Genomic DNA, 12,296 nt, shown 5'->3' on the forward strand with positions numbered 1-12,296 from the left:
TTTATCTTATTAATTTTCGCTTTGAATACCGCCCACTCCCGCGGGGATTCCCCAATCCGACTGCGAATACCCCTGGAATGCATATACCCCAGCTACGCACCTGACAGCAGAAGGACAGCAGGACATCTTCTTGCCTTGACTGGGTATTTTTGTAGCGCCGCCTCTTCAGTGCCCCTTCTCAACATTTTTCTGTTTTTTCTTCTTGTGACTGAGTATGCGTAGAACAAATATCCCACTAAGGCGAAAGCAAATCAAATGTAAAGCCCGGTGTAGGCAAGTGTCAGTTGGTGTGTGCTTTGTGGTCGCTCCCATACACCCATCCATCCTACAATCCTGCCAGCCAACCGTCCTGGCATCCAAAACCATCCCAGGAACACCCATCTGAACCCCTGGCATGCTCGACTTGACTACACCTTTTGTGGAAATCCAACAATGTCAACTATGCAACACAAAAGCGACAATGCTGTTGCTTTGTCTGACCAAAAGAGATCGAAAGTGTGGCAAGGTGGTTGTGGCGCCCTTGTTGCTGCCGCTTTTATGTGCCACGCAAAAATAGCTTACTTTTACCCCAACATTGTCCGCTTTCTCTGCTTTTCGGTATAATTTGTTTTCTTGGTCTTTCGTGCACACAATTTGCATTGGCGGCTTGCCCTCCTCCTTTTATTTACCCGTTTGCAACTTAAAGCCACGCAGAAATAATGACATTAAAATGCACATTACATTAAACCAAAAGGCAAAGGAAAAAAAAAAAAAGAAAACAGAAGGAAAACAAAATTCTAGATTTTCCAGCGCGTGCCGGTTTAACCCCTTGGCGTGTGCCCCATAAAAAAGCCCAAGTTAAACCAAACCAAGCCCCAAAAATGAAACGAACAACATGCAAATCAGCAGCCAGCAAACAGCGCCGGCAACAATAACAGCCATAACTACAACTACTTCAGTTTTACGAGCTCCAAAACCCTCCCCGCAGGACCTCCACCCCCAACCCCCCATTGACAATTATTAGACCGACCACGCCCCTTGTCGTGCTCATAAATTTTGTAATTATTCCCCTGCGTGCGGAAAGAAAGTCCAAAAAAACAACACCAAATTGAGGAAAATACACGCATGTCTAGGCCAAATATGGGAAAGAGCGGAGAGATGAGTTAAGATTGCCACCGGAACGATTGTTTGCCTAAAACTGTGCTACCAATTCTCTTTAAGGGCTGTGAGTCGCAAATTTAATTTAATTACCTGGCGATATCACACTCAATTTCCCTAGGGAAAGGTAGAGTTTAAGAGTTGTTCGCATTAAAAATGTGTATAATTCATTTCAAATAATATCTGTAGTGTATCATTTAATAGGGTATAATATGATAGTAAAAATCGTTTCTTAAATTCTTTTTGGATGACACATCATTATAAGTATCATTATAAGTATTGATCGAATATTGTTTTCTTTCGCCGCGCTCAACACCCCACAAATTATGCCTTGAATATTTTATTTGGTCGCCTAACACTCCTTAATCGCTTAACGAGCTTTAAATCAATTAAAATATTTTTCAAAAATACTAATTAAATTTCAACAAGGGGTGTGGTCTTCTTCAGAAGCCAGGACAAAGTCGAAATATGAGGGCGAATAGAAAAAATAGAATGGTTTTATAAATTTTAACTTAAAAGGCTTGCGAGAGACTCTGTACCGCAGTGCAGCCATAAACATTAATTAAAAGTTTTGACCCTTTTTGCCATTGCTCAGGGGCTCATCAGCTGCAATATTCATGCGCAGCCAGCACACTCACAACTACAATAAAATGCACTCAAATTGTTGCTGTGGGAGTATAGGAGAAAGCCAGGCGGAGAAAGCCCAGTTAGCACGGCGAAAAAAAGGGCCAAAACCGCGGCCTCAGTGGCCTTATTTGCACGTAGTGCTAACAAAAATTACGAGCTAAGCACTTTTCTCCCAGGGCAAACACACTCACTCACATTCGCAGTCTTCAATCTCCGCAAATGCGGCCCGCACTCACATGACTCATGAATCATTTAGCCCACACTCGGCCGGCCAAACTTTTATTTTCGCCATTTACATGAGCAGTGTTCGCGCAAAATGTTCAGTTTTTCGCCTGCCGCTTCCATAATTTCCTTTTTGCCGTTTTTTGTGGCTTGTCGAAAATATGACTGGGACATATGGGCAAACAATTGTCATCGTGTTGTGAGTGTAACTATCTGTATAAGTATTCATGGCCGTGGCTGCTGTGACACACTTTCCAGCGCCGTCAGCCAGGAAACCAGTGAAAACAAATGGAATTCGCCGAAAACACACCGATTCACCCAGACCAGTCAACTGGGGGTTCAGCCAAGCATTAAATTAACATTTTTTCTAATTAAAGTGGCCAGCGGAAGTGGTAATATACCACAATTGTCCCTGGGACACTTAAAAGCGAAGCGCATTGCATTCGTAGAACATAATGTTTAAAGGACTTAAACAAAGACAATTTGGCAACGGGAATCTAATGTAGCATAAGTCTAAATTCAATTAATTTAAAATATTTAATAGATTGCCTAATAAAATAGTAAAGAAATTTATATAAATTTTTATATAGTTATTTTTGATTTCTTTAGGAATTGCCATTAAAATGCCAACAGTGGTTTTTCTTTCAGCATTGATACATTTTGGCCGTTTGCCAAAAACACATTTAGGGCCTTTAATAGGCCGTAATTAGCCAGAAGATATAAACGGTCATTTTCAATTGTCAGCAACGGCCGCAGATAAATGTTGATTTATCTCAAACCGTCAGTCTCCACTCGCATTAATGTGTTGACATTTTGGGGTAGCAATCCCCCTGTCCTTGCCCCAAAACATATAAATAAAAAACTAACAGCGTTTTGGGGAAATAGGGAAAGAAGGCGGAGGCCTCGTTGTAATGAAAAGTAATAATATTAAATTAACAGAACTCTGGTGAATTGTTGCCGCTTGGCCGGAGACAACCTTTGGGAAATGGGAAATGTGGAACGGTGAATGGAGAATGGTGAATGGTCCGAACCAAAACATTTCGGGAGTCCCCCTTCGAAGGTCCACACTATTTTTCGCTAGGCCGCAAGAAACATCTTATTTATGGCCTCGTTTCTCGTAAAAATTTGTTATTTAGATTTATGGCGCTTTGCTCTTTGTTGTTGCCAACATTTATTTATCTTTCTTTCATTACGATGTTCTCGGTTATTTTTTGCTTTCTTGTAGCCCACTAAGTGGGAGGTGGGTCCTCCACTCATTTGGGCACTGAAATTTTAGAGCCACTTTAGCTGGTCACTTGTCCGTCGACTAGCAACGCGAAAAAGTGTGATAAATGCCCGGTCATTATTACTCTTGAAGAACTCAGATATATGCGAATCCTGAAATATTTGCTAATATAATGATATGCGGCGTGGCAAGTTACACACGCGTTTGTGTTGCCCATTTGTCCAACTGTTAGGAATAAACAAATGATGAGCGTTCTCAGAGCTAGAAAAGATAATCTTCATATCTTAGAATTTACGCTGCCAACCTATTTGTAACTGATAATATTAAAAGAAATGTTTAAATGTTTAAAATGTTTAAATTGGATGCCTAATACAATTTTATTTTAAATGATTCTTGTTTTTAAATGTCATGTTACTTTAGTATTAGGCGCTGAGCACACAGACGACTTCTGAAAGAGTAGAAACATATATTCATTGGAAAAGTTTGGAGTTGATTTGTGATCGCCTGCCCTGGAATTTTCCCACCCAACCGATTACTCTCGCGTCTACTGTTTAATTACCTTTCGCTTGGCAAATTCCATCAAGCCGAAAGTTATCAATTTCGGATTACTTTCCCCCACAAAAGCAAACACAGGCGCAAAATCGACTTTAACCATATTTCATCCAGACACTTTTCCGCCCTCGCGTAGTTCAACTTGCGGCTTTTCGACGAAGGATGAGGTAAAACTTTTGCTATATGTTAATTATGGTTCCGGCATTTATTTGCGGCTTAATATGGGCTATACTCCTATATGGGTGTACGCATATTTAGTTTAGTGCCCGGCGCCTTTAGTTTAGGGAGCGATTTTCCCAGGCCTTCTGACATTTGCTGTTCCACATTCCCGTGTATTATTTTTTTTTGGCCGCTCTCGCTGTCTAAACGAAAACTTTTCAAATTATCGTAGCATCAACTTTTTGCTCCTCCATCTTTTTTGCCACTGATGGGTGGAATGAAAGGAAAGGAAAGCAAGAGATTGGAGCATTGGCGCCCGGAGTTGCGCAAATTAATTAAAACTTGTTGCAAAAAACCAAAGCAAAATGAGTTCCCTTTGCGTGAAATATATTTCGAAGCTGGACACAGTTGAGTTAAGTCGGCAATTGTTGAGCGGGGCTTTTGTGTCATAATTTCCAACAAACGACAAATTAGCTGGTCGAAAGTGGGTGGTCCTTCGAGCCGGGCTGGTGTGGTGCCAGCAAAAAAGGCCGGAAGAGACGAGATACGGCCCAAAAACCATTTACATGGCAAACAGCAAACAGTTTTGCATATGTTTTTAGATACTTTCCCCTGCAATGCTGCTGCTGCCGCTGCTGTCCAACAGTTTGTCGGTCTGTCAACGCCCGAAGAGCTTCGGCAGAGAAGCAAAACCCACAAAAAAAAAAAAAAAAAAAAAAAAAAAAAAAAACATGGAGGGGGTTAAAAAAAAACAGCAGCAAGCCGCAACCCGCAACGAGTTGTACAAACATTTCACGCGGCAAAGTGCCGCATAAATTTCAATTTAATGCCACATACACAAAAAGAGGTGCGACAAACTGCAAACTGCAAACTGCAGGCTAACCAGGCAAAAGCGGCAAGTACAGCAAAAGCATCAGCTACCCGGTAAGGACAACAAATAAAAAGGCAACAAAACCCGGCCAAATACATCAGGATGTGCAGTGTTTGTGCTGCCTGTTTTTCTGACTCTCCCAGTGCCCCTGCAGCTTGTTTATCGCTCCTCGTACCGCCCGGCCCCACCCATCTACCATATCTACCATATACCGTAGTCTCTGGGGTTCCCCGAAAACCCCTCAAAATGAAATGAAGCGCCTATGAAAAGTAAGTGCCACGGCGAGTGGATTGCGCCAGGAGGTATAAGTCAGACTCGACACTTCCACTTCCACTTCCACTTGCACAAAAGGCCTTGTCACAAAATATGAGCCACATTTGACTGCAATTCTGCAAATGTCAACACTTTGATTGTTATTTGTTTCTCCTTTCTCTGAGGTGACGAAAACGGTTTCCAGTCGGGCGGACTGGGTTGGATGGAATTGGTAATTGAATGCGAAATGTATGCAGAGCCAAAAGAAATGCAATTTTATGAGCACTAATTAGCAGGAATGTTTATCTAATTCGGTTCTTTAAGAATGTGAGGTACAGGCACTTTCTACTTTCTACAACAGCTTACCTCTGAAAACGTGTTGTGTCAAGACTAACGAGCTAGCTTTAAAAACTTCCACTATTTAAAATTTCTAAATTATTACTTTGTTCTTATTTATTAATATTTAAATAAGCTACAGATTAGTGGGTTTATGCTATAGTAATATTGGCTGGAGCATCGACATCCTACCCCATTTCTGCTAATTAAAAATGTTCTACTTGCTTCTGCAACTTTCCGCTGGCTAATTTGAGCTTCAATTGATTAAAATTCTTTTCTTTAATTTTCAAATGCTTGCGCCGCATAAACGTTATGCTCCTTTAAGTTAATTTTAGCACTCGGGCCCCTCCAACTTTGGCTAAAATCCAAGTAAACTCAACTCCACTTGAAAGTTGAGCTCGCTGGCAAGAATGTTTGAAATTAAGAGCGCAACTTAACGTAAACTTATGCTAACTTGCGTGTAAAGTGGCGGCGTAGTATGGCAAAAAAAAGTCCATTAAATGAGTTCTTAGCATAATATGCGCGGTTCTATTCGAGTTCTAGCCTAATACTTACGGGCTGCATCCACGATTGTGGGGGTCCAGGTGAGCAAGGACAACACTAACAGGCTGAGAGCTGCAATCGGACTGGCTGCTGTTATCTGCAGACCCATTATTTCGCTATGTTTTCGCCGGAAGTATCAAGGGGATGTCGCCAGTTGGTAACAACAACAACAACAATGGGGTTTTTAATAATTTTAAATGCTATTTTTTTTATTTACACACAGGCTATGTCACTGTCAGACTTACTCGTTGGCTGACGGACTCACTCACTCGCCAAATGGCACTTAAGCTTTTGCTGCAGGTGCCAATTGAAAATTCAAAGTCGATAGGAAAAACCAACGTCAACGGTTGTTGCAAGTGGGGTTTTCGGTACAGTGTAGGGTTTGTGTGTATTTTGTGTGTCGGGAGTGCGTGTGTTTGGTGATTATTGTTGATTTAATGTTGGTTTATAGTCGTAGATATAATGTGAGTGTTTCAATCGTTCGTTAAATACATTTTCGAAAGCCGAAAATCATCGGATATTACAAGATGTGTTAGTAAATGCGATGTCATCATCATTATTAGCATGGCAGCAACATGTCGTATGCGTTATAAATATATGCAGTTGTTGTCGTCACGTCGCATTCATTTGTAGAAGGTGTTGTCGTTGCAAATAACACAAATTGATTGTTGTCGACATAATCGGAATTTGGGAGTCGCAGTTCCAATTGCAAGGTTTATTGCAGTCGTCGATTCATCGATATATGGTTACCATGTGGAGGGAAGCTGTTGTTACTTATCTGACCAGAATACATTTACCTGAATAAGTCTGAACCTAATACTTAAAGAACTCTTATGTTTACTTCATTTACATATATCTAAAATATAATCTGAGATATGCAGTTCATTCTTTATCTTATTGATTTATATATTTTTGCTGTGATTCAGTTCTGTGTGCCGTTCGGTATTTGGTATTCCTGCAAAAAAGGATACACATAAGAAGGAAGCAGGAGGAAAAACAATTGTTAAGGATAAAAGTCAGTCGACCTGGCTTATATTGTCAGAGACCTTTGTGTGTTGTGTGTAAATACGTTTTTAACATACACTCCCGCCCCAAACAAAGGCAAATAAAATTGGAAAGCTATTTAGGTGATTTAAAATTTAAAAATTTTCTTTGGAATACTCAAAAATGTCCGAATAAACATACTTTGCAAATTATTTTTGATGGGAAATTCATGTCTGCAAATAAACAATTTATCTAAAAATAAACAATTATTATCCATAAACCAAATATAAAAAACTTGTTTTCCGGCAATTAAAGGTCAATTAAAGGATATTGCATTTCCTTTAAAGAAATATGAATATAATTAAAAACAGAGGAAAAACAATTAATGAGTCACAAACTAGCTTTAAATAAAGAAAAAAATTTCAATTAAAGATGTCTTCGAATTGACTGTAAATTCGAAAACTAAATTACAGATTTGCTGCGAGCAAAGTTAATCGCAGTAGATTTCATTGGTTCAACTGCTTTGCCTACTATGAGTAAAGGACTCATTAAGGCAATCACCTAAAAGCAAATCCCTCAAAGGAAACCCCAATAATTACAGTAGCAGGAGCACACTCAGCAGCAATTAAAAAGTCAGGTGTAGAAGCCAAGTGAAATAAGGAAAGGAAAATACCGAAAAGTCAGGCAAGAATTGAACAAACTATAAAAGCCAAGCCAATTGGAAGAGCCTAACGAATTTGCACCTTGGTTCATGGGGCAATGTTACTTTTGATTTCTTTTCTTCCCCCAGTAAGCCCCTTGCATCTACTTTGTTTACACCAAGTTATAGACCCACTTAGCTAGCACGGAGAAAGGGAAATCACGAAAATCACGACTGCAGGTAGGTCCGTGCCATATGTACGTATGTGTGTGCGTCCATCTCCGTATATATGCACTTGTAAAAATCAATTAAACTTTTCAAGTGAAGTTATAATGGCTGGCAACCCTTTCAGCCACTCACACTCATTTTTCTGCTTGATTTTTTGCGGACTTTCGGCTTTCCCCTACATACATATATTGTTTTTGTTGCCTCTGGCTGTTCAGTCAGTTTCTTATTGTTTTCATAGCCTTGCAACGCCTTGTTGTTGCAGTTGTCAAAAGTTTTAAAATAATTGGATTTTTTTCGGTCTGCATGTGCGAGTGAAAGCACTGTGAGTACAGAACACGAACATCGGAATGTCGACGACTGCAGCCAAAAAGGGGAGAGGGTGGAAAATGGAGGTACTGCCGCCCACAAACTCATTCTATATAAATTAAAATTTCTTTGTTGCAAACCCCCTTCGCGTTCACACACACACACACACACAAACTCACACAAACTCACACATCCACAGACATCCAGACACAGGAGGGTACTTAATGCAGGATTGCTGCAGTCATCCAACCAACGCCATCATCATGAGTATTACCCAATTTCCAGCTGAAGTTTTCAACACCAAATTGTAAACGTCAACAACAACCGGGAAAAAGAAGAGTGGGCGTGGCCGATCAGCCGCCTCTATATAGCCAACCATGGCATGCGAACGAATGGTGAAACGCGGTTTGAACAGACAGAAGAGGCCCATCGAAGTGCTTTTCCCCTGGCTTCAACTGACTATAGGGCTAATGGGAGTGGAAGGTCGTCTCGGTGAGGAATGCAAATGAAGCACCCGCATTCATTAATATCAGTCCATCTATCTATCTCTTGTTTTCATTCATTAGAACCATCCACACGTTAATATAATAAACAAGTTGCATAGTAATTTGAGCTTGGTCAGCACCTAATTAACCTCAAGCCCTACTAGAGACCTGTGAATGATGTATCAAGCGATATAATTTCAATTAGGCTAATGCAAGCCATAAAATATCCTATAGTTGTTAACAATCAGATCCTACAATTTCCGATTGTTTCTGCCAACGAAAATAGCCCGCACCACTTGTGAAGTCTATTTTAGGTATTCGGTTTACATGGCGTATGCGTATTATTTTGGTTTCAAACCTCATTTCAAGTTAGAAAAAGGAATGAAAGAAAAAAATTTACTTCGCCCCTTCGTCGGCAATTTTTCCTTTCTGCTTCTGCTTCTAATAAAAACACTTGACACCAAAACGAGGAAAGTTCCTTGAGGCAAGTGGTGAAAGACATTTTAGGTTGAGTTGTGTTGTACGAGTTTCTTCAACGAAAATATTAAATACTTGTCGAAATATTTAGAAAGGCTTTTTCAGAATATTTACTTTATAAGTTTTATTTAGAATTTACTCAAAAATAATATTGTATACAAGAGAATAGAGCAAAGGCCCTAAAAAAGAGCCGACTTGAAAAATATAAAAAAAAAACAATGTTTTAAAAACTGTGGTAAACTTTACTCAACATTTTAGCTTTAAAGCAACCTATATAAAGCTATGTAAAGCTAAGTCAGATTAGCTTTACAAGACCCGGCCAAACTTAAATTTTCTTGTGCTCATGCCAAGGACTCCCCATTACTTGCTGAGGACATAACTATGTCAATCTGAAGACCCACTCTCACCACACAGACACACACACAAACTGCAGTCCTTTTTTCTCCATAGCTGAAAATCACTTCGCAGCTGGTCCTAAAACGATTTTAGGCCGCTCAAATCACAAACACACACTCGGCACACCCGAATCGGAAGCCAGCGAAAACATCAGCCACAACAATCCTTCCAGGACGCAGCGTTATTTTCGCACCAAACTGCAGGAAACCCCTCCAGGACCTCAATCGAAAAAGAACTGTGAAAAATTGCCAACGGTTTCGCTTTAAGGCCGAAAGGAGCGGGCCGAAAAAAGAGCTACTCGCTCGTAAAACTGCAAATGAAAATAGATAAAAAGTATCTGTCGTCCCAACCAGTAAACTTCATTTTGTAAATCAATTGAATTTTCAATTGTGTGCGAGCAAACTTAACCAAACCACGACGAAACTAGGGAGCACAAAAGGAAAAAGTAGGTAAACATAAAAGGACAAGTAAAGGAAACGACACTATTACTAAGGCAAGGATGGAAGGATTTTCTTCTCCCTGGGCAATCGATTCAATCTCCATCTCGAACAGCGGCACAGGATTGCCGTTTCTTATTAGCAGGGCCCAAACGATAAGTATAAAGTCCATATATATCGTTATTCATAAGGATGTTCAGGTCACACGCACACACACAAAGATTCTGATAATTTCCAATGTGTTCTTTAGATTTTACCGATTTATCCGCCAGGTATTATCAGCTTCTACAGTTGTTCTTCGGTAATTATGTTTCGCGGAAGTTCTTCGCCCGCAACGTGGGTGGTGTAATTATAGAAATAATTTTTTAGCCGGCTTGCGGCAAAACACGCTCAGAAAAACAAGTGCACATACGAGTACAGTGGCAACAACCAGATAATGGAGAAGGGGCTGAAGGGGGTTGAACCGAGGCAAGCCGAGGACTTCGACGAATTGGTTTTTGGTTAACTTGGCTAAAATCACTTTGCCGGGATTACCAAATGCTGTGGATCTTTGCTATTTCATTATAACCGAGTACGACCTTTGTTATATCACTTGATATTGGATTCAATCGATTCGTTGGATTTTTTGCGAATTTTGTGTAATATACAATTTGATGTCGCGCTGCTTGTTGCCCGATTATCGCACACACACGGTTGAGAAGGACGCGCTCTGTTTCTTACACGCTCGTTACATCCTGCCAAATCCCGAAATTGTACTAAATACGTACAAAACTTTTACGATTGGCTAAGGCTCCTAGCAGCGGTGCTCGTGTTTTCCCTCGCGTTCAGTGTGTGCGTTTGTGAGTCGCCACTCGACCCGAAGAGTCCTTCTGCGAGCCCGAGGATGCGCCGACCGAGTGCTGTGTGGTGGGTTTTCCCGGAGAGCGGAAAAGCCGAGAAAATCGCTGAAATCGCCAGCCGAAGTTGAGAGAGACGGAAGAGAAACACTGCAGGACGGCCACTCAAAAGTGAGATTTACTCAAAACTCAGCTAAACAGGCCAACAATTCAGGGAAATGTTAAGAGCACAACAATTGGAGTGATGTTACTTATCATTCGAAAGTAGCTCAGTTGTGCAGAGTTTAAAAGGGAAATGAAGCTTTGAGTTTTAAATTTGATAAAATAACTCTTGCCCTTAACGATTCTCAAATAAACTAAAAGGGCTTACAAAAAAATAGGATTATTATTTTAAAAATTAGTTTGCAAAATTATAGATTGTCTTTAAAACATTTTAAAATTGATTTATTAGTTCATTTAAAAATGCCTATTTTAATAAATGCCTTTTTGGAAACCGCAATTCGCTTCACTGCTTTACCAAAATGAAAATAATTCATTTATTTAACATTGAGACAATTACTGAGTGCTGTTCTGCCAAAGCCGCTAAGTTTCTCTTTGAATTAAGTGCTCACTTTTATCTTGACACTTTCATTTTTAGCTCAACTATAAAGGACTCAAATTGCAGATCCTAAGAGCACAGACTTGTATGAGAACTGTTAATTTTAAAATCATTTGAAATGCTCAAAGGCAACAAAACAGACTTACTCAACTTCGAGTTTCGAGTCCTTTGAGGCCTAGAGAATGAGACCAAAGAGAAAAGCAAAAGCGATTAGGAAACTCAGTCCTTCTCAGCAATAACTAGCTCGAAGAGAGCCCGGTGAGATGGGTAAATGAGCTTTCGACGTGGGTGAATCGGAAGGTTTCGGGTTTTGAAAACCGAGCCCATCGACGAAGGTGAAAAGCAAATCGCGTCCACGAAAAGCCCGCCATTGACTTTGACCGTCGTTCGCCAGTCGTCAGTTTCAACTGGAGCGGCGGGCAGAATGCTGAAATCGGCTGAAAGGACGTACTCGCTGGACATTTCGGAGGAAGACGAACTAGAACAGTTCCGAGCAGGAAAAGGCGAGAAACGGCCTGTGCTAATTTTCCTGGATATTCCTGATTTTTGGCGCGCTCCAGCTTTAATCCTGCAGTCTAAGTGAATGTGAAATGTAACAAGCCCAGTGACAGTTAGCAAAAGTCAGAAGGCAACAGGAAGGGAGAAAGGCGAAGGGGGAGACAGCAACCAAACAGATGGAAACAACTCGCAGATGCTGATGTTCCTGCCCCAGGAGACATTTAACATAATAAAAACGAACGTGTGCCTTTTGGCCAAGTTAACTCCTGTTCCTGCATCTGTATGTGTGTGTGTTCGTTCCATGCTAATATCACAGACAGTCGCCCCCGCTCAACCCACACAAACTTACAAACAAACAATATTGCAAGTGTGTGCGTGAGGCAGTTGGCAAAAGTGTCGTAAATCGTTTAGACAGCGCGACGTGGCCCAGAAAAAGGAGATGAGGGCCAAAAAACGATATGTAAACGACACAGCAGTCGCCGTGGGA

General features: G+C 40.6%; 1 protein-coding gene across 5 annotated transcripts in view; it reads right to left on the reverse strand.

Moving 5' to 3' along the window:
* LOC122614788 (tyrosine-protein phosphatase Lar) overlaps window positions 1–12,296 on the reverse strand; it is a 118,093-nt gene that overhangs the window by 87,567 nt on the left and 18,230 nt on the right. For all 5 annotated transcript variants that reach the window (XM_043789444.1, XM_043789443.1, XM_043789446.1 and 2 more), the window contains one exon: window positions 5,937–6,218. In XM_043789444.1, the coding sequence (XP_043645379.1) occupies window positions 5,937–6,033 (97 nt within the window). In that variant the 5' untranslated portion in view covers window positions 6,034–6,218. The remainder of the gene's footprint in view (window positions 1–5,936; window positions 6,219–12,296) is intronic.

The sequence above is a fragment of the Drosophila teissieri genome, chromosome 2R, assembly GCF_016746235.2.
Source record: "Drosophila teissieri strain GT53w chromosome 2R, Prin_Dtei_1.1, whole genome shotgun sequence".
NCBI lineage: Eukaryota > Metazoa > Arthropoda > Insecta > Diptera > Drosophilidae > Drosophila > Drosophila teissieri.